We start from the raw sequence: 23,441 nt of genomic DNA on the forward strand, positions 1-23,441 counted from the left end.
ATGTGTTTGTATGTCTGAGATCAGATTATGCCCCCCATTTGTTTCCATCTGTTGGTGGCTGACTTCACTTTTATGTCTCCCGTGGATTTGAACAGATGTAATGTGTTAGATTGACAGTAAGCTGTTTTATGTGCTTCTGCAGGTCTGGCAGCTCCACTCAATGTACGTGAAGGTAATGTTACAGATACCTCAATACAGATTGTTTGGGATCGTGCTGAAGGAGATTTTCAGCAATATGAAGTCATGTGTACAAATTGTGCAGGTGCTTTTAAGGTATGTTTTTTGAAATACCATTTGTGCATATCCAATGCAGTTGCCTTTAAAAGATTTTATATTTAGTAAACATAGTTCAAAGTAAAAGCTGTATTAAAATAGAGAAAGGTACCATTAACATTTTTAGTTAAGCAAAATGTGAAAGCAGTGCTGTGAAAACTGTCTTTCATTTTCCAGGTCCAGAAGGTCAAGCAAGAAACAGCAGTGTTTTCCAACCTTATAGCTGGTAAGCTGTACAATTTTACAATTCGGACAGAAAAAGAAGGTTTCACAGACAGTATTTTTGTGATAAAGGAAATAGAGACAGGTGAGATCTTTGTTCTATTGTTCAGTATTTGTTCTGCTCCACATGCATCCCTTGCTTTCTCCTTGCTTTTTTTTTTTCTTTTTTCTTTTTTTCTTTTTTCCCTCTCTCAGATAGTCAAAAATCATCAGTTGCTGTTTGTCCTTCTTCGTTACTATTTTCCCAGGTCTTGTAGTCGGTTGTGGTTAAAGTGTGCAATTAACTGCTAATGTTCATAAACATGGAGCAGGTATTCTCTCTAATAACTGGTGCTGCAAAGTCTCTGGCTACTAACAGTAAGGAAAAGTTATTTTTTCTTAAACTCTTTCCCTGTGTTGATTGATTTCTAATCTCAGTGCTGAGTTTGAACACATTTAGAACAAAATTGATTAGCCTCCTATTAGGCACTTATTATAACTCTTATAACTCTTACTAGTCTCCTGTTTCACCAGGAATATTTCTTATTAGCCTCCTGCTTCACCAGTTGTGTGTGTGTGTGTTTTAATACATATGTAGTTTTCCTGTACATTAGGATCTTTGTTTCTCAGCAACATGGGTCTGTTACATTCTCAGATTTTATTAACATTTTATTAACATGGAAGAGTCTTCCTTCAGTGATGTTCCATGACTGTAATGCCTGTAGAAATCCATGTACTCTTGCATCATGAATACTATGAGTAGTTCGGATCTGTTTTGTAAGAAGTTAAAGATTCATATGAAGTGACAAGCATTATTAAGGATATGCAATGCTTTGCATTTGAGGATCCTCTGATCTGAAACGCTCGTACAGAAAATATGGAAGATATCTGTAAAATCACGTATGAGAGTTTGAGTAAGGGAGAAGTGATCCATGTTGAGAGCAAGAAATGATTATTCACAGATTTTCCTTTATAAGAACTAGGAGCTTGAAATGAAACTGGCAGGGAGCAAGCAGAAAACAAGCAAAAGGCAATGGTTGTTTATTAAATTTGTAGATAAATTGCGGACCTCCTGCCCACAGGATATTTTGCATGAGAGTTGTTATCACAAATTCAACTGGAGATGGAACACATTAATGAAAGAGAAATCTGCTGAGGATTGCTAGTTTCACATGAAATTACCTTAGATTCAGGAAATCCTTTGGCTACAAACTGAGGAGGCTGAAAGTATCAGTGTGTGTGAGCTGTAGTCTTGTTTTTCCACACGTGCCTGTTTTTTGGTCATTGCTGGATAGTTGAACTAGTGGGAACTTTGATATTGGCCTAGTATGGTTGCTCCTATTTTGCCATTTCTTTTCTGTCAGTTTTTGAGGAACTCTACATCAGTGATGTCAGAACTGCACTACCCAATATTATGGAGCAGTCTGACTTCGGATCTGGTGGATGTTTAAAGTTACTTCATTGGCATTACTTCTGTGGTATTTTTATGTGTCACTTGAAGAATAAGAAGTGTGTTATATGATTTTTCTGGAGTTATCAGCACCTTCTGATGAGATAAGCTCTGTCATAGAATAATGTATTTAAATACTGCTTTTTTATTGTCACACAGTACCAAGCCCAGTTAAATATTTGAACTATAGCAGAGGTTCTGAATCAATAACTGTCACTTGGTCACCAGCTCAAACTAAGTTTGATGGATATGTTATTTCAATAAGCAATAAAGTCTTCAGCAAAGAAAAAAAGTTACTTTCTGGTGTAAGGTAAGAAGATTATATTTTATCACTCAACCATTTAAAAATAAACTAAACACTATCATGAACTGAAATTTCTTCATTGCAGCAAACACCAGTAGAGCTTTTGTGTTTAATATGCTCTTTTACAAACTTGTAGAATTTGCATTTGCCTCCTAGGACTTCAACACAGTAAAAGATTTTTTTCTCCCCCCTGCACTGGTAGAATATGTATGTGTGCATAGGTATATAATATCTATAATGCTTTATAGGATTAATACCAGGAGGTTAAGTTTATTGTTTTAAATTTTAAAGAATACAATCTCTTTTCTTAATATTGTAGAATGTACAAATTTGAGGATCTTCTACCAGCCACTAACTTCTTAATCAGTGTTGTGACGACCAACGGATTAAAGAAAAGTCACCCCACCATCCTCAAGATTAGCACCTGTAGGTTGATAGTTCTTTAGTAACTATTAGTGATTTCAGATAATTGGGCTTGTTACACCATTGATTATTGTAACAAAACAAAACAAAAAAACACTCAGTATTAAAAATAGTTGGATTGAATATATGTATGTGTTTCTTTTCAAACCAAGCTTGAAAGTCTCGAGATAAGTAAAAACTTTTAAAATATACATAAATTTCCTGTGTGGCTAATGGGATTATTACTAATTGGATGAGCAATAATATTAGGATGAAATAATTTTTGTGTAAAAATTTGGAAGCGTTTCTTTTATATTCGATCCCATTGTTAATGCATAGAGTGAAATTGAATTTCATATTCTGTTTGGTACAAAATTTAATCTGTATATATATATTGGAAATATAAAAGAATGTTTTACAGAAATGTGTTTTGTAGACATTACTTTCCTTCAAGATTGTATAGTTTATTTTAATGTTAAATCAGGTATCTGTTTATATATTTACTTCAGATCCTGAACCACCATCAGCTTTTCAGGTGTTTGGGCTCGAAGAAAATACAGTCTATTTGTCTTGGAAGCTGCCAAGAGGAGGATTTGATATGTTTCAGGTACGATAAGTAGACCGTGTGAAAAGACCAATGAAACTGTTTACATCTTTTAAATTTATTGGTGAAATATATCATCCTACATGTATTGAAAAGCCAATAGTAGTTATTTGTCTTTATAATTCACATAAATGGGGGAAATGAATATCGCTTTTGGAGAAGAACAACTGTATATATGTTAATTTCATATTACATAACAGATTTTTCTAAGATTATAAAGTTATGTTTTTAAAAGTTTTTAAAAACTCATTTTTCATTGAATGTGCAAAACAAAAAAGAAACTGTGGGTTGAATGCAATTGCGATGTTTCCCGTTCTTTCTTCTGGAAAAAAAAAAAAAGCCTTTCAAATTAGGATCTAAATACTTTAGATAAATTTATAGAAAAATTATTTATCTAAACCATAAAAATTCACAAGACAGAACTGGAAACATTTAATGATACCTCCCATACTCTCACAGCATCTGGTATTCAGTAATTCCCAATTCAGGGAATTCCCAAGCCTAGGGTTGAATCTGGACTATTACATATGTAAAGAACTGTTTTTCCTGAAATTGCCTACTTGTGTATATTTTTTTTTGCTTATAGATGTTTCTAGATCAATTAATTCCACAGTTATGTTGTCCTATGTGAAATTAAAATGCCTTTTTTATTATTTTAAAGCTGTTGTTTATAGCCACCATTTTCCTCCTCACCATGCTCAAACTCTTCAGGATTTTACAGATTCAAAATTATCAGTTGATTTTCATACTGCATAGTATTTTCTGTTTTGCTTTCTCTTCCTTTCCTGAGCAGTAACATTCTTTTGTAGCCTCTCTTGTATTTTGCATCGCTGTATGAATATGGTCATGCAGTCAGTAAAATAGTCCTTGACTGAGACCTCTTGTTTAAACCTGACATTTGAATCAATACAGGTTTCAGGGTGTACTCTTGTGCAGTTAACTTCTTTCTTTCAGCTTTTGAAGCAAGGCAGATATGCTTTTGTATGGGGTCAGGTTATTTTTATTATCCTGTGGAAAGTAATTGTCATCAGTAATATCTTTATGACATAGTATTATTGTTTGGAATCTCATAGAGCTGCAGCCACGTTAGACGGTGCTTTATCTGAATAAATGAGCTTATATATAAATCTTTAATGAGAAAGGCTTCAGTAGACTGGTTGCTTAGTAAGGTGTACCTACATAAAAGAGATCATTTTACTAATCATTTAAAATTAATTATCCCAGCTCACTAGCTTTCTGTGCAATAAATGGCAGTTTGTAGAGGAAAGAGTGCACAAAATGTACATTCCTAACCTGTTTTTACTGGATGTAGATCTTTTATTTATAGCTTTGTTTCTAGCATTGTGCAGTGCTGTAATTCTAATGAGTTGACACTCTCCAGAACTTAGTATGTATTGGCAGCCACTTTGCTAATAAACTAACAGTCCTTCCGAAAACCAAGTTGCTGAACGAAGGTGTTTTCAGATCACCATCATGTCTGTTTAAAGCCCTCCTCTGTAGGGCAGGCATAGTGTAAATCTTGCTTTACACTTCTGCAGATATGAAACGGGCTATAGTAACAGTTTTCTGTATTCGCAGAAAAGGCTGTTATTGAAATTTGTTTGCTTACCTTAGAACAGCCTGGGAGGTCAAGTGTAATTCTTGCAGCACTCTGGGAATGAAGTGCCCAAATTTCAATTACCTGTATCTCCTGCAGTTTTATTCCCTCCACTAATTCAAAAGCAAATGAGTTATTAGAGTGCCAGTAAGCAGAACTGAGTGGCTGATTCCTTAATACTGTTTTCAGAATCTTGGCTCTAAATGATGTATTTTTTTTTTCTTCTGCCAGAAAGATACTTTGATATATGAATTATGTGTCTCCATTTCAAAAATGTGTGTTGCTCTTTTACCCCTTGACTACTCTCATTCTTTCTGTCTTGTACTTAACTGTACAGGTCATCAGTACAACTCTCTGACTGAAAAGTCAAAGTCTGCTTTGCTGTCCGCTCTTTCCAGAGTAAAACATGTCACCTGTAAGCTATGACTTAATTTAGCTTACTCCATCTATTTCTAAAGGCACTACTTGTGCCACTGGACTATCAAGGACTCCTAGAGTGTGTAGTGGATTGGACTTGTGGAACATGACATAAAATATTTGCTGTATATTTGGGGTTCTTTGCCTTTAAAATTAGGAGATATTGTAAATATTTTTGTATAAACAGGTAGTTGGAATCTCTGAATATTAGCTTTGTGAAATCATTTGATATAAAAGGATATTTTTCTTTCATAGCTTTCATATTGTTTGATGAGCAACAGAAAGCAACTTACCCAAACTCTTCATGGCAGCAGAGCTGTGGTGAAAAATCTGACTCCTGGGACAGAATATTTGTTTCAGCTAAGAACAATTAAAGGCTTGGATTCTTCTATTGCTGTGGAGAAAGAAGTTGTCACAAGTAAGGAAATACCTTATTCCTACTCTTTTTTTTGCCGTTCAAAATGAAGATTTAACTTTGGGGCCAAGCTCTATTTCAGGTTATGATAATTGTGTGAACAGTGGCCTTGTATGTGTTTGATTGGTTTAAAAATCACGAAGCTAGATACATTTACAAACACCCATTTGAAAAAAAGAAGAGGAATCACACAATTGTTCCAGTGTTTTTACCCTCTAGCAGATATTTTCAAGAGCATTGTGGATGAATCCAGTAAGCAGCAGCTGTGGCAGGTTACTCTGCCATTTTGATGGCAGATCTTTAAGATTATTTTATACTGAGTAATCGAGAGCTTGGTGGGATTATGCTACTTAGTATTTTTCAAAAGGTTTTAAGCAAGATAAATTAATAATCTCTGAAGAGTATTTTCTTAGGAGAATGGTAAATATTTTTTTTTGTAACTGTGGCTGCACTTCACGTATGAATAGAGAAGGTATTTGTAAGTAAACTGTGATTTTACAAATATTAATAGAGCCAAACCAAATCTTTTTAGAAGGAAAATTGGTAAAGTCCTGAGATTGGGCCACTTGGTGTTCTCATTCTGATTCAGCAATGAGCAATTTAATGTTTCTTAAACAAGCTCTGAAGAGTCTGGAATTGTCTCTATACATGACAGGATGCACAAAGGAGACAGATGTAAATTTAGCCTGTGCAGTAGCATAACTTGGCTGCTTACTTTACAGCCATCCAGATGAACCTCTAAAATTTGCATTACTATTTCATAAAACTAAGAGCCTTCATTTAAATAAAAAAAATAAAAAATGAGGTGTTATTTTTGTTACATTTTAATAACTGTATACATATGTGTTTTTTATCTGAATAATTTTTACTGTAGAACCAGCTAGGATATGTGGCCTGGCCTTAAAAACGGTTACTACTTCCTCAGCAACTTTAATCTGGAATCCGACCAAGACTAATTTCACATCTTATAAAGCATCTTTATCAAACAGCACCTTTATAAACAAGTTTAGGATTCCAGGAGCACTGACTGAATTCAGTGCTACAGAGCTGACTGCTGGGAGCACTTACAATTTCACACTGCAAAGACTAAGAGGCAATACTGAAGGAGCTTCTGCGTTCATTGAAATTGTGACAGGTCTGTATGGGTTTTGATTTATCTCTTTGATGATGAATGATACCTGGTATTAGCAGTGTACTTTTGTCTTTGTAAATCTCACTTTATTGAATAACATGGAAACTTAAAAAATGATAGTTTATTGTGATAGGAGACTTACACCATGGAGATCCTATATGTATGCTGTGGAAAACCTAAATTCTTTAGCTGTGCTACCTTTCTTTTGTCTGTTTTAAATATATTCATTATTTTTCTCAGGTATTCATCCTGTAAAGAGTTGTGCACAATCTGATTTCAGTAGCTCTTTTCACAGTGAGTGAGATTAAGCAGGTTTACAGATGTTTCAGGTCATAAACTATTCAAGGTCTGTTTCTTACTGGGTACATGATAAAATTTAACAGGATGAGATCTCAGTCATCATTGTGGAGCCTGCACAATGCTGAGTTTTGGAAAAAGATAACATGTTTTAGTTCTAGGTTACAATCCTTACTCACTACTTATCTGCTCAAGCTTACCTAATTTTTATACACTCTCTCTGAGTATGTATTGCAAAAATTGAATAGTGTCCTAGTAAGTGAATTTTGCACGAAAGTTTTCTGATTACTCTTTAGGGAAATATCCTGGAAAAAAGCAGCTGCTGATGGTAAGAGGTGTGTGTGTATGTATTCGTAACAAAGAAGTATCTAGAAGTGCAGGTACTTTGAGGTCCAGATGAAGCAGATTCACATCTGCAGTCCTCAATGTTGTGGTTGAAAATCCTGAAAAAAGACAGAACTGAAGCTTTTGTTCAACATCAGTGAAAAGGTAATTTCATTTCATATTTTGAAGATATTCAGGAATCTCTTTCTATAAAGACATTTCTATGCTCAATTTTTCTGCCGAAACTGAAATAGTTCAATTGAGGTAAAGAAATGACTTCAAATATCGTGCTAACTCTACACTCACATTAATCACAGATATGTGCAAAAGACTTGTACATGCATAAAATCCAACATTAGACAAAGATAAGATGATGAGTGCTGGAGAAACAATAAAACTAATGATAATAGTAGGACATTAAATTTATGTAAGTGTCATACACTTTTTTCTTTTTTTTTGAAGTACCCTTTTTAGGAGGGCATAAAAAAGAAGAAAATGAAATTATGTGAGAGGAGCAGGTGGATACAGGTTTGGTCGAGTGCTAAGGGGAAATGTATTTTGGTTATTTTGGAGCAAAATATCCAAATTTGGAGAACATAACTCACTTGACTTCTGGAATTATTGAGATTGAGAAAAAATGAAGAGTATAAAAGAGTAATAACCCTGTGGCAAGTAGTCGAACAAACACAAGCTGTTGAATTTCAGCAAGAGTACTAGTTATTACAGCATTAGTGCAAGCTTTAATGTTGAATGCAGCAGAAACATCAAGACTGTGCAGAGATTCTTTGTTAACCCAACACTGGGCAGAGATACCTGAGCTTGCTTTCTACAGGTTGGCACATCTACGTGGCAGATTAACAGCCAAGTATCAGAAGGAGCGTAGCAACTGGAATATAGCACCCTGTGCTATCCAGGCTCTTTAGCATTTGTCCTTCATGCATTTACTAAAAAGCTCTTGAATGCTTTTATAAGCAGTTCTAATCATTATATTGATAATGATAGATTTACGTTATTTTTTTTTATTCTGCTATTCTCTTTCAGAACCCGCAAAGCCAGAAGGACTTAAATTCTTCAATGTTTCATCACATTCTTTTTCACTGTATTGGAGAGTACCCTATGGACATGCAGACAGATTTCATGTGGATCTTATTCCTGATCATGGTTCTGTTGTTATCCTAGATCTTGGAGCTAGGGAGTATCAAGTATGTGCTTTTATTACAGTGCTTGGATGGCCAGCTTATGCTTATGCTGATGAGGATTCCTTTGTTAGTGAAAGCTTGTTTCATGAGCTATTTAACATATATGAATAATGAGAACTTTGTGCAAGCAAATTTCACCATCCAGAGTTCGTTATCATTTGTAACAGCAGTTACTGAATTTATTTTTTTAAGGTTCACTCTAAACATGCAGCCGGTCATCCAAGGGTTCATAAATAGTTTAACAAAGGAAGGGCAGAGCTATTGAGTAATACAGGCTCATTAATTGTATACTGCAAGGAAGATCTGGCCTTAAATCATTCATGCAGGCAACACTTCACTGCTAAGCCACCAAAAAGAAATAGGAGCGCTTTTTGACTCCACTGTCTGGAAAATATAATAATAATCATAATAATGGCTGTTCTGGTCGTTTTGCTCTTGTTTTTTATTGGAACTGCAAAGATACAGGTATTTTATATAAATGCTTTCTAAAGCTTTTAAACTATGTTTATTTAAGACAGACTAGCATAACCATCAGAATCTTGGAAATTTTCAGGCTGCTATTGTATTTATTCTTTCCAAAAAAGATTTGATGATGTTTCCTGTGTACTTAGATAGTATATGGATGATGATGTAGAAATCCTTTATAGATACACCAGTGGGTGATTCTGTGATGGAATTTATAGTTAATTTTAATATTGAATGTTATACAAGTCTTATGGTGGGTAGTTTGAATAAGACGGCAAAATGCTATCTTGTACTTAATGAATGTGAACAACTGTCTTCACTGTTCTCATGCCTGCTCTGTTTCTAAAAGCATTTTAAAATATAATCTTCAGTAACACAGGGTTAAACTTTTCTCTTTTTTCTCATGTTCATGATTCCTAGCAAAAGACTTAATTAAATCAATATCATATTTCAGGCTGAATTTTCTAATGCTGTTCCTGGAATGACATACAATGTGACAGTGTCTGCGGTGTCTTCTTCAGTATACAGTTCACCTGCCAGTAGAACAGTGACAACAAATGTGACCAGTGAGTTAATAACAACTGCTTACATTTTATTTATTTTTGTTACCTATGTTTTGTTTTGCTTACTATATGAGCCTACTATACATACATATATATTTATTATACACAGCAGTGCACAAAAATGATAATTATGACTTTTAACAGTTACCATAATTTTTCATCATCTTCAGCTGTAAAAAGCATATATGGAATCTGAATGTTTTCCAAGAACATGGGAGTTTCTCTAATAGATACTTTAAACAAGCAGCCCTGAGTGTGACTAGTAGCTGCATTAATACTTTAGTTTGACTATTTAAAGAAAAAGCATAATGGTAAAGAATTTAGAAGCTTTTAAAAAATCTCCTTTGTTCCATGTGTAAAATTAATACCCCAATTTATACATGTAGCTGTAGACATTTGAGAATATTCAGATAAATGTAACCATATCAAGCACAACTAGGAAAATACTGTGGTATTCATTTGAATAGTTTTAGTGAAAGGACCTGAAATTAAGTGTGCTGTAGTATCTCAGATATTCGATTGGCATTAAACTCTAGTTTGGCCATGAAGATGTTGAGCATTGCATGTATTACACTCTTAGAAAGGAATGTTCCTGCTCCAGAAATAATGTAATTGTTTTGTAACAATATTCTTGACAGAAAAAGAATATTCTTGACTATCTTATTTGGTAGTACAGTAGTCTTCAGTAGTTTTACTGGTTCATGCTAACAGATGATTTACTGTCTTTATAACAGATGTGAAGATGTCTCCATTTGTATCTGGGAATTTAGTTAACGTTTTTTTTTCTTTTTTTCCTTTTTAAAATTTTTTTCTTTTAGATCCGGGGCCCCCTTTGTTTCTTGCAGGTGAAAGAGTGGGCTCTGCTGGCATCCTCCTGTCCTGGAATACACCTTTGCATCCGAATGGGAGGATTCTGTCCTACATTGTTAAATACAAAGAGGTCTGCCCATGGATGCAAACAGCTTACACACAAGTTACAACAAAACCAGATAGTCTGGAAGTTCTTCTAACCAGTCTTAACCCTGGAACAACTTATGAAATTACGGTAAAGGCTCTGTGAATGGCTTTTGGTATTTTCAATTCCAATTTATTGTATACTGTGTAAGACCATAGTAGGTGCATAAAATATTTTTGAAGCACCTTGCTAATTACTGTTGTATAATGAAATATATTAAGTATTTTTTTCTTTTTTTTTTTACTGTAGTTTTTATATCTATTTAAAATAATTTCTAGCCAAAACTGCACTAAAACTATTTCTTCTGTTAATACTCCTGCTGGCATATGGCATTATTTGGTGGAGAGTAAAAGGCAAAGGGTAGAATTTTCAACAATATCCAAATCCCTCTTCACTGAGATTTAACCTTTGAAACCACTGCTATGCTTTGGATATTACACTTTGATTTCTAAATCACTTGCAGCCTATAAAATAAAATGCAACAAAACAAAAAAGAACAACAAAAAAGTAGGTAGATGTTTAATTTTGCTTTGATTTTAAAGTTATTCGTTTAAGAAGGAGTTAAATGTCTATGTAGATTTTGCATGCAAACACCTTAGCCTGGTTTCCTTAATCTGAGTGTTTTAAGTAGTGTCACCTCATGAAATTTAAAAAAAAAAAAAACTTTTCTATATCCTTTCAATAGGTATTTACTGCCTGAATATCTGAAATCATAATCAGTACATTTATTTTCTTAAGTTCTATGTATGAAACGTGTTTGCATTTAAGATGGGGCACTCCTGATCTTTGTCTGAACTCTTCAACCCTGAATGACTTCAGAGGGGCAGAAATAAATTATTATCTTCTTGACAAAGGTTGCAATGCAGTTGTTTTCTTGTACTTATTTTTCAAAAGAGCCTGGAAGGGATACTTTTTTTCAGTGTCAAGTGTGAAATGGGATAATATCTTTGATTTGCCTACTTCCATATAAGAAAGTTACTTGCAGATCAAAAATATATGAAAATATGACGTTTACCAAAGCAGGAATAAGGCTGTGCAGTGATTCTTAGTGGAGTTGATATGAATGTCTAAGAAGACAAATATCAAATTATGCCTCCTCACAACGGCTCACAGTGAACTTTGTAGTGACAATGTGGCTTCTAATCAAGAAAAATATAATCACTTAGATCCGAAGCACATTGATCTGCTCAGAAAAATTGTTCAGTTAAGGAGCATTCAATATACAGGTCTGAGTAACAGATCTCAGTAACACTTACGTGGGATTTTTTTTTTTTTTGAGAAGCTTTTCATCTTCTTAAGTTCCTCAGAGTAAATACTGTGTCAGTAGTTTAACATAGAAAACCTTACATAAGCTTTCAGTATAGATTTCCAGTCTTTTCCTAACAGCACAGTTTGAAATTTGTTTCTTTACATGTGAAGAAAAAACACTTTTAAATAAATAGCAATTAAAGTGATGATTTGTTAAATGGCAAAGAGAGGATTATCAGTAATATTGGACATTTGATCATTGATAATTTTGTAAAAATATGCAGTTAAGGAAGCTCTTTTTCTAAACTTCAAATAACTAGTGGTGTCATTCCCTTTCAAAGCATAAGAATTAACAGTCCTTACAAATGTGAATAGCAACTATTTGGAGAATCCTTCTATTATTTACATAGTAACCTGGTCCTTTTTAAAGGTTTCCAAACTCTCTTTTACAATATCAGTTTGTGGCAGTGAACTCTAGAAGCTAATAGTAAGAGTTGATTAAGAGTTCTGAGTAATAATTTATTTTGATTTCTCTTTAAAGATAATTTCTGTATGTAGCTGTTATTTTTTTACCACTTTAACTTCTGTATAGTTCTGTCATAGTAACTTTGAGTTTTCTTGAAACTGCACATCTCGGATGGCTGACTTTCTATGTTCCTCTTGATTTTCTTTTTCCTTCCTGGACCCTTTTTACATACCTATTTTGAGATAACAAAATATGATGACATTATTCCAAGTGAGGAAATCCATTTAGATCTATATAGTATGTTCAGATATTGTTAGTATTTTTGGTTGCCTGTCAACTCACAAGGTTCTCCAGCTAATTTTATTAGCTATTACAATCGATGTGGAATTCATCAGTGCATAAGGACAGTTCTAATGATTCTTTCTGTGATACAGAAAGAGGTATGGTTGGCTGAAGTTGCTTTTACAAAAGTATTTTTAGCATCTTCTGAAAGGCATGAGAAGTAATCCTGGCAAGTGATTAGAATTCTCTAACATTTTTCTCTTGTACTGGCTACTTCCCTTCTTCACTTCTGCAAATAGCGGATACTTATAGGGATATATATACATACATATGTATATACTTACAAATAGGAAAACTTACTCCTCTTTCCTTCTAAATAGGATTGATCATTGCATGTCATAGTGCTTCCTTGACCCAAATTGCCAATAATTCCTACATAGGAGAGCAGATTGTGCTTTTGTTGTATTTATCTCCACATATTCTAACACAGTCCTAGTTTACTGCCTTTCCAGCTGTGGACTATGTGGGCTATGATCATAAACACTGAGGCACATCAACTTTACACTGCTTCCATAGATCCCTTTTCTGTTGACTTTTTCTCAATTCCAAAGATATCCTTTCCTAGGATTTCTTCTACGTGGCAGGTTGATCTGCTCTTGCTGTACATCAGGATATAAAAGAGAACCTACTTCCCTTGTCTGTTAAGTTACAAGATGAAAAAAATGGAAATGGGGTAGCAGTTTTGTCCTTAACTAATAAAGTGAGAAAATTGTACTGACAAGGTGTTTTACTGCTATTATTCTTGCTGTTGACTTTAGCATAACACAGAGTTCTGTCATTTTTGAAGTGTGGATATGTGCTCATAGCTTTTCTCTTAACTGGGTTACACTATTTGACATTTTTTTCCATTTTATTTTTTCACTTTTAAATGTTGAGTGTAAATTAAACATTAGAGCTAAAAAAAGAAATGTTCATTTGTATAATTATAGCTTAAAAGCTCTACAAGATAAATCTTTGTGTATCCTTAAGATATGCGTAGTGCCTGGTACAATACATCCCATAGGTTCTCTAATGTAACTTTTTTTTTTTTTTTGCTGTAGGTAGCTGCTGAGAACAGTGCTGGTGTTGGAGTATTTAGCGACCCATTTCTTTTTCAGACTGCAGAAAGTGGTAAGTTTGATAAAGCTGCTAATTATTTTAATTAACGCTGCCTTAATACATTCAGAAAAAAAGTATTTCAAATATCTTTTATACTTGAAGAAATTCTTACATATTTAGAAGAAAATCCTTAATCTTGCCTTACTTTCTCAGTGGAAAGGGTGCATTTTTGTCACAGATGCTTATTACAATATTTAGGGTGTTCACATATGGGGATTCATCATGTAAATCTTGTTTCTATTTGGGTTCTCCTATGTTCAAGATAGGATGCTTCCAGAAAGCAAGAGGAGAGCAGAGCTACCTGTCAAGTCATACCATAAGCTGTTGCTTACAGCACAACTGAGAGAGAGACTTTGTTGTGGCATACACTGGATATATTTTATTAAGATTTTACTTCTTAATTTGGAAACTAAAGAGTCAAGATTATAATGCATGGTGGAAATGAAAATTTGACTTGAAGATTTTGCATTTTTTAAAAATAAAAATTAGTCTAAAATTCCATATTCTTTATTAATTTCGAGTTTGTAGTCTTACTCTTGGAAACGCCACAGGCGGAACTCATCCTTAGCCAAAGGGCTGGCAACAGGCCGTTAGGAGGGGTCAAGTGGATTCCAGTGGAATATGCAGTTCTTGATGCTGCAGAGTGAACATCCCACCATGTCTGGGGCCTCTGGTTTCTGTAGCAGTGCACACCACAGAGTGCCAAGCCTCAGTATATGGCAGGAAATCATTACTCTACGTGAGATTTGTGTGCCTGGAACTACAGGTCTTCTGAGATAACGCCATGACTTATGAAACCAAGCATGGGAATGGGTCGTAAATTTGCCACATGAAGCTAAGCATTGTTCTTCACTGTGCTTTGTAAGTTATTGCTGATGGAGAATAATGTTTCAGCGAGCCTGTTTTAGTCAAGTTTGACAGAACGACATTGCAGCATCTCTCTGAGAGCGTTAGTTCTTTGCTTTTTGGTGCATCTCTGCTTGCACATTTATTAAAGGTAGAGACCTTTATCATAAATGTAATTGGGAAGTCTATTCAAGTGTGAGGTGAGAGCTGTTTGTCACTGACACTGCATTTGTACTTTTACTTTCTCCCTGTCTTTCTGTCCAACAGTAGCTCTTGAAACCCAAACATCTTGAAACGTGGTCAAAATGAATAGGTACATTTTAAAATAGTAAATTAACCAAAGGAAATGATATGTTAAATGAAAAGGATTTTGTTATAGCTTGCAATGAATCGATGATAATCATGGTAGGAACTGTAGTCAAGGGGGGTAAAAAAGCAAGATCTGCAGAACTCTATAAATACAGGCCCTAATTCAGCAGGTCCTAGGGCAAGAGCTAAACATGAGGTTTAGAAGATCTGTTTCAATTTAGCTAGGGAAGATCTTCTGTACCTGTGAACATATATACACATATATATATTTTAAAGAGTATATACTCCCTTAATAGCAAGGCTAGCTGTCACAGGACGTGCTACTGAACATGTCATACAGATGGGACTGAGAGAGAGCTACAGTCCTCTAATCCTTAGATAAGAAGGTTCAGATAGTCTCAAAAACTTCTTTATATCTACATCACACAAGCATTTAAATTCTCAATGCTGCACCCCATTCCTCTGTGTTGTGATTGATACTGCTGTTCTGACACAAATTTCTGAAAATTTAACTAATATAAGGAACAATATTTCTCCAATTATAGTGCATATTGAAATTTAATTGAACTTTAAAAGCTATCAAAAATACATTCAGTTGAAAAGATAGCATAGGAAAAGTCAAATACACTCAGTGCTATCATATGCCCTTAAACAAAAAATGTGCATTTATGCTTTAATCTCTTTCAACTGTAGTAAACTTGTTTGTTGCTTCTGACTGTAGATATTTCTAGAAAGAATTTTTAAGGTGACCAAACCAGTTACTCAGTTATTGTAAGGCTGAATATAACTCTCACAGACTAGACTGAGAAGGATCTGGTTGCATATCAATTACTCTGCATGTGTTTGTGAGTGGCTGGTATTTCTTCGTTTCATTTCATTTCAGTATTTGGAAGTTAGAAACAAGGGTGTTACAAATAAAAAGTTCAGGCATTTTTGTTATTTATGTTGGAGTGAAATAATTGATAGTAGAGTGGATAGATGAGTTGGAGAGGGAAGAAAAAAAGTACAAACAAAAGCTATTAATTTTGTCTAATTCAAATGATTCTTTAAAAGCTAAGATTACAGGAAATAGGAGAGTGGAAACACTTAAAATGTCATAAATTCAGTGAGTGCTGTGATACTGAATGATAATGAAATTCATTTTACACCAAGATAGGTTTAATTCTGAAGTACACATTAACTGAAAATAATTTTTTTTTTCTCACTGTTTTTGTTTGTTTTGTTTTCAAGCTCCAGGTAAAGTAGTGAATCTCACAGTTGAAGCTTTAAATTATTCAGCTGTGAATCTGATATGGTTTCTCCCTCGGCAACCAAATGGAAAGATAACTAGTTTCAAGATTAGTGTGAAACACGCAAGAAGTGGAATCATTGTGAAAGATGTCTCTGTTAAAGTAGAGGACCTTCTGTCTGGGAGGTTACCAGAATGTAATGTAAGTGTTATGAACTTTTAAATTAGAACTACACTCAAGCCACAGAAAATATAAATATATTTGAATTTTGAGAGAGAAAAGAATTTGGAAGCTGGCTTTTCAGAACTATCCCAAACATTTTACAGACTGAGGCACAAGCAGGTTATACGGGATAAAGAAAAGCCTTTCTGTCTGAAACAGATTAAGTGGAGTCCTTTTTCTTGGAATGCCCAGTTTAATCAAGGGAAATACTTTAAGCAAGGTCAATTTCCAATATTTTTTTTTCAGAAAGTAGTTAAATTATTCTGACTTTTTGCATCTCTTTTGGATAATTAATAACATTCAGCTTAAAATGTAAGAATTTGTTGTTGACAGGTAACTATTGACTTTTATTGTTAATACTTTATTTTTATATATAATACAATTTTATATAAAATACAATATAATACAATGATAATTACTGCACTTCAAATTTATACTCCACTTTGAGTTGGACATTTCACCATTTCAACCAGAATATTTTTCATATCAACATGAAAAGAAACAGAAGTAGCAGTTTTTTTTTTTTAATGGGACAGACTGTGTTGTTCTTAAACATTCTTTGAAATTTTTCTGAATTTTCGCTATTCATTGAATTCAGACCTATAAACAATGTATACCTTTCAGAATTTCTTGAGGAAAATTGTCTTTACCAGCCAGCTTTGTTCTAAGCAGAGTGCTGTGATTGCTAGGATGTGAGGTTGTCTGATTTCTATTATTTTCAGGATACTAGTGTTAGTATTTTATTTAGTAAAATGTGAAGTTTTTATAGCAACAAATTACAAGGACTTTGGTTTCAGATCTTATTTGCAAGATCATCTTAGGTGTTATGAAGGCTCCCAACATGTGGCTGATTTCATTCAGCTTTGAGAAGAAAGCCTGCCACCTGCTGAATCACAAGCATTAGTTATTGTAATTGCTAGTGATTTTTCAGATGTCTCTCCTGATACTATGGATCAGCAGGCTGCCATCTATCCTCATGCCTTATCATCATATATGCCATATATACGCACAGATACAAATATATATGTGTGTGTCTGTATGTGTCTTCATATACTCATATATTCCATATGTTCATATGTTCCTTATATATTTATGATGTAGAAGGATCTCATTAAGGCACTTCTCAAAAAGGTGGTTGAATGCTTGAAAATGGAATCTGGGAATAATAAGATTAGAAAGTTTCTTCTAGGAAATCATATTTGAGATTTTTGGAATAATGAAGAGAACTGTAATACTGTCACTAACAAGAGTTGTTAGTGCTGCCAGCTAATGAAATGACAACATAAATTTGGATGCTGAGTATAAAAAAGAGGACCTATTTTGAGTGATTTTATTTCAAAAGGTGTCTCCCTCTTTTTGGACTATATACACTTACAATTATAGGTCATAGATTTGGCCTACCTTATTTCCTATTTTGTCCTTATAGGATAACAGTGAATCCTTTTTGTGGAGTACTACCACTCCTTCAACTACTTTTGGCAAATCCACAGTTCCCTCACGGACTACGGTTACACCAAGTGCAGTGGCACCTAGTCAAATGAGCTCTGTTTGGAATGAACCAATTAGTTTTGTCATAACTAACCTCAGACCATACACCACCTATCTCTTCGAAGTCTCTGCAGTTACCACCGAGCCAGGTTACATTGACAGTGCTATTGTCCGGACACCGGAATCAGGTATATCCTGCTTTCAGTAAGAAATAGATATGTTGAGTACTCAGATTTAGTTGAAAGCAAATGTAAAATATCATTGTAAAGTTATGCTTCAAGATACTTCAGTTTGAATCTGTCTTTTTCTGTGTTGCACGTGTGTGCTTGCTTCTAGGCTTCCCTGAACTCACCTGATAGAAACACCTGAAAGTATCCACAATTGTTAATGTATCTAATAATGTACAAAGGGAATTCAGGTTTAGTGGAATGTTAAAGACATTAAAGTAAGCTAAATATAGATATTTTTTCTTAAATATGAAAATGTCAGGATAGTTTAATAGTTATCATTTAATTCATATTCAATTCATTTGGGTAGTTCCATTAAAAGAAAAGACTACTCAAATGTGTAAGGTTTTTGCAGGCTTAATTGTTTCCAACTTTGGTTTTTGGACAGCAATATCATTTGTGCTACCAGATACCTTTAAAATGACATATTCTCAAAGTGAAAAAAAAGTTGTATAGAGGGGGAAAATTTATCTGATTAGAGCTTTGTATTGCTGAGCATCACAGTAGTATTTGAGCATAATCTGTGTGTAATTCATGTAACAGTGAAGCCCTTATTAGACTTAGTAGAATCCCTGCCACATCTTCCCTTAAAGATTATTTGCACACTACTAGCTCTCTGGACAGACATCTCTTGCAGAATTGCATCAGGAACAAAAAGTAAATGATATAAAAATAAGCCATTTTAGTAAGATGTGCTAAGGGGAAACTGTAACTTTTCATCCTCTTAATTTAATGTTTAGGTTTAAGATAAATAATCTGACAAGTCGTTCTGGGAAACTCTAGCATAAATTGTTACATGCTCAGAACTTTTCTGATGTTGTTTAAGTTCCAGAAGACCCACCACAAAATTTTGCCAAGAGCAACATTACAGCAAAGTCTTTCTTGGTGAGTTGGGACCCACCAACCATAGTAACAGGAAAGTTTAGTTACAGAGTTGAGCTGTATGGACCATCTGGTAAGTCAGAGTTGATTATCTTTTTTTTTTGTAATCCTTTTTGTTTGTCTAATTATTTTCTTACACTGGTATTCTAGTGTCTCCAGCAATAAAAAATAAGCATTTGACAACATTGCTACATATTCTTTTCACTACTAGACTTGTTAATAGTTCTTCCAAAACTGTTCAGGGATGGTTATAGATAATGGGTAGATAATGAGGTTTAGTGTTAGAAATTCCTAAAACAGGAGGAAACCAACTGTCCTCACTCTGCCATACAGATGCTAGACTAGGTCGAGTAAGGATGCTTGTCTATTCAAATCATTTTGTATCTTGCTGTTACTGTTCTCTTTCTGCTAAATAAAGGGTTCAGGAGGATTTTTATCCTTTGTTTGTTTTGCTGTTACTGAAAATTTTTAAATTCAAACATGTTTGTTAGTTAAAGGTGGTATTTAACTGCATGTAATTAAATAAGCAGGTAACGAGTTATATTCTAATGTTTTAATGCGATCACCCAGGAAAAGTGAAAGTTGATTTATAAACAACCCCCCTCCTCTTTTCTTGAAACACATACTTATTTTAATTTTTTTTTAGATATACAGTATTATTTACAATGTTGAATTACCTTTTCATAAATAAATCTGAAAAAGTAGCTGTATTCAGGATGAGAACATGGTATATCTATTTTATTTTTGAGCTACCAACTTATTTTTCATTCTTCATTCCAGGTTATATCCTGGATAATAGCACAAAAGATCTTAAGTTTGTATTTAGCAACCTCGTGCCCTTTACAATATATGACGTGTATGTTGGTGCTGAGACAAGTGCTGGGGTGGGACCAAAGACTAACCTTACAGTTTTTACTCCTGCAGAAGGTAGGTAAACTTTCAGAAATGAAGTAAATTAGGTATATGTGTTAACTGTCTTCAGCTTTCCTTTCAAAGCCATTTGAAGTTGCAGAATTAAAAATGGGTAGGATGATTTTAGTTCACTTTCAGAAGTCTTTCACAAAACATTCAGAGGAGTAACAAGCTAATGAAATAAATTATTTAGAAAAGCTTTTATGTAAATCTATTTCTTGCTTTCTTCAAGGGTATAAACTATGATAAAATGAATTTTGCAACCTTCAAAGACTGTGAAACAAAGGTAGTTTTTACTGAATTAGAGTCATCAAATTAGAATACAGTAATTGTTACACGTTCTTTGCTTAGCCGTTAGATGGCAGCAAGTAGTAGAGAAATAACATTGCAATATTACATTACTATCCTGCTTTGTTGAGCCCTGAATATTTCTTATGAAATGACACGTTTGATTAATTTTCACCAAATCCAGAGCCCATTCTATGTTCTAATGGAACCATTTTTACCAGGGATCATAATGCTGACGCAGACCCACCAAGGAGGTCTTGTCCCAGGACAGTCAAGTGTTTGGTTCTGCCCCAGAACCAGGAGGGCTCTGGCTCACTAGGAGGGACTCCTATGACCAATAAAAATTCAGATCTATCTGATAGGTGTGTGAGACTGCACAAAGTTACTTCTCTGCAGCTGGGATGCAACCAGAAATACTATGGAATTACTGTGTAATAGGCAGGCAAAAAGGTTTTATTTCTGTGTTATGTTTATGCCACACAACACGAAATTAGAAACTCTTTCAATCACCACTGATTGCTGGAATGTTCACTGCTAAAGTGTAACTGTGGGAGGAACACCTACACTTACTTATCTTGCTCTTTCCCAAAGTATCTGCTTTTGGCACCTCTCAGAGAAAGTCTACTGAGATGGCCTGCCTCATTATAGCTCTGCTTACCTTCTTTCTAAACTCCATGTCACAAGCCAAAGGGTTTTTTTTTTTTTGTAAGTGAGATAAAAGATCTAACTTTGACCTCAAATTTACAAACCCTCATTATGCACGTAATCTTAGTTTTGTGTTTTCCTGTGGTATACTGGGAATAAAGATTTTTCACAGCAAATCATTCTATTGAATGTAGAGGTTTTGGGTCTCTGAAAGTTCTGTGCAAAGTACAGTATCATTATTACTGCATGCCTAAAGAAGAAATTGAACCAAAAAGTGAGCTGCACAAAATTCCTTATATTTCTTTTTCCTTTTTTGTTTACTTCATTTTTATATGGTTTTGGTGGATTTAAAAAATTAAGTTTCTGTTTTCAATATACTTGTGATTCCATTTTTTGTAAACTAGCAATGATTTTCAGTGCACTGACTTCAGTAAAGCCATCTTGATTTACATTGTCTTAGGATCTGATCAACTTTGTACATAGGTCATGTATGTCAAATATGTAAATATGTAAAAATACTTATATTTTTAGGAATGTAACTTTTTTGCTAAAAATATCTGAACGAAATTTCTATTTGTGTGGGAACACACAAAGGTAAGAATATGAAATTTGATTAATTGCTGATAGTGTTGAAAAAGTTTGTGATAATTTGAGATCTTTAGTTAAATCAAGCATTCTCTTGAATGTTTAGTCCCAGGTGCTATATCTGATTTACATCTAGCAGAAGTGGAAGCCACATACGTAAAAATTGTTTGGAGGAAGCCACAACAACCAAATGGTATCATTATCCAGTACAGAGTTAAAGTATATGTGGAGGAAACAGAGGTGACTCTAGAGAACACTATCCTCAAAGGAGAAGTGAAGGTATTTAGTATTTTTAGTATAGATTTCTTTGCTAGATTAAATTTATTTCTTTGCCTTTTGCAATAAATGCAGAATATGGAATTAGCTAACATGGATGGGTTTTCAATGCTTTTATGCACCACCTTTCCCACCCCGCCCCCCTTCTCTGTCTGAGTTTTAAAGAGATTCCAATACCTGTATTTTCAGTACATGAAAACCATAAATAATTTGAGAGCAAGAATCCAGAATTTCCCAGCTACTAAAGGCAAGGAGCCACAGCTCTCAATCTGATCTCTTCTATCCCTATTACACTTGAGTTCTTTACAGTACAGTGTGACCTAGCAGTAAGAGTACAGATTTAGATTTCTGGATCAACATTCACTTTCTCCAGTAGCCTCTGAGAAAGTTTGGGCAGGAATCCGATGGAAGTGAATTGAATCCAAGTCTCCCATGGCTGGAGAAGTGCTCTGCTTGCAAGGCAAACCCCATCAGCATTTCTGCCCCATTGGCACTGTTGAATTTAAGTTGCTAATACTGCATGCTGAACTCCAAGTGATGGATGTGTATGAATGATACCTGTGCACATGGGTCGGACCAAATCTTGACTTAGAGGTGTCAGTCTCTCTAGTTTCTGGTTTTGCACACTAATGTGCTCTGAACAACCTTAGACAATAGCAGTTCTGCAGCAACTGTAGACCTTTAGAGAACATTTACCTCAAAATTAAGGGATTTCAGGATTGAGTGCCTTCTGAGAGAAAGCTCTTCTGGATCTAAATTTTGAACAAGTGTTCCCAAAGCTGTCTTTTTTGTTATTGTTGATTTGGCACTAATGTCTTTCTTTGGATATGGCACAGAATCTAAGTTTGTGGTGTAGAGCTCGATGAAGGAGTTTGCTTTCAATTTCACTTCTATGCATTAAATGGAGCCTTGAAGTCAAACACTAAACAAGGAATAGGGAGGGAAAAAAAAGAAAAGAAAAAGAAAGAATAAGGCTCTATTCATTAAACCAGACATGGGTCTTTGAAAAACAAAATGTATATAATTCTATAATTAAAGATTGTATCATGGTGCAGACACCAAAGGATGAAAATTAAATCTGCACTGGCATGTTTTAATGATGGGATTTCCTAACTTTTGAGTTCTTGATTTAGCATTGCTTCTGCTTTATTATAGTTTATTGAATGTAATTTCTTAATTAAAAAACAAAACAAATCATAACAAACATTGTTTTACTTAGAACCCTATACACCCCAGCTTTGTCCATCTACAGAATTTGAACTGTTGGATCCAGTGTACTCAATTAGTAGCAATAAAAGGCTGTTATCTTGTATGTGGAAAAGCCTCAGAGACAAAAGATATTTCCATGGCTGTTTACTATTTTGTTACAGAAGCTGGTAAAAATGAGATGTATACGTATCTTTTCCTTCTTGTATAGTATTGATGCTGTATCTCTGTGGTTAATCCCACCTACTTAACTGTTTAAAAAGCCTCTTTGCCTTCTCTTCTGCTTTCTTTGCTTTCTGTCCAGGTAGTTCTTGCTCCCCTTGTTAGATCCACTCCCACCATCTTTTGGCCTTTATTGTCCTCCTCTTTTGTCTTCCTGACTCTTAGACCACTTTCCTCCCTTCCATTCTCCCTTTTCCAATATTTATTTCCAATATTCATTCTCCCCTCTATTTTCCCTTTATCCAATATTTATGTCCAATATTTTCCCTCTCCTCTTTATTTTATTAGTTTCTCTTTCTCCCCAACTCCACGTATCGTCTCTTCTTCGGTGTCTAATGGGAGTATTTGAAAT

General features: G+C 34.4%; 1 protein-coding gene across 1 annotated transcript in view; it reads left to right on the top strand.

Moving 5' to 3' along the window:
* PTPRQ (protein tyrosine phosphatase receptor type Q) overlaps positions 1-23,441 on the top strand; it is a 125,620-nt gene that overhangs the window by 12,725 nt on the left and 89,454 nt on the right. Inside the window, exons 11-26 of the mRNA XM_088531203.1 lie at positions 143-273; positions 451-580; positions 2,084-2,234; positions 2,548-2,654; positions 3,140-3,237; positions 5,504-5,666; positions 6,538-6,798; positions 8,458-8,618; positions 9,535-9,646; positions 10,462-10,688; positions 13,695-13,764; positions 16,138-16,337; positions 17,785-18,034; positions 18,900-19,028; positions 19,736-19,882; positions 21,492-21,664. Of these exons, the coding sequence (XP_088387329.1) occupies positions 143-273; positions 451-580; positions 2,084-2,234; positions 2,548-2,654; positions 3,140-3,237; positions 5,504-5,666; positions 6,538-6,798; positions 8,458-8,618; positions 9,535-9,646; positions 10,462-10,688; positions 13,695-13,764; positions 16,138-16,337; positions 17,785-18,034; positions 18,900-19,028; positions 19,736-19,882; positions 21,492-21,664 (2,510 nt within the window). The remainder of the gene's footprint in view (positions 1-142; positions 274-450; positions 581-2,083; positions 2,235-2,547; positions 2,655-3,139; positions 3,238-5,503; positions 5,667-6,537; positions 6,799-8,457; positions 8,619-9,534; positions 9,647-10,461; positions 10,689-13,694; positions 13,765-16,137; positions 16,338-17,784; positions 18,035-18,899; positions 19,029-19,735; positions 19,883-21,491; positions 21,665-23,441) is intronic.

This window comes from Tinamus guttatus, unplaced genomic scaffold, assembly GCF_059628265.1.
Source record: "Tinamus guttatus ecotype Peru unplaced genomic scaffold, ASM5962826v1 Tinamus_guttatus_pri_ptg000399l, whole genome shotgun sequence".
Classification (NCBI taxonomy): domain Eukaryota; kingdom Metazoa; phylum Chordata; class Aves; order Tinamiformes; family Tinamidae; genus Tinamus; species Tinamus guttatus.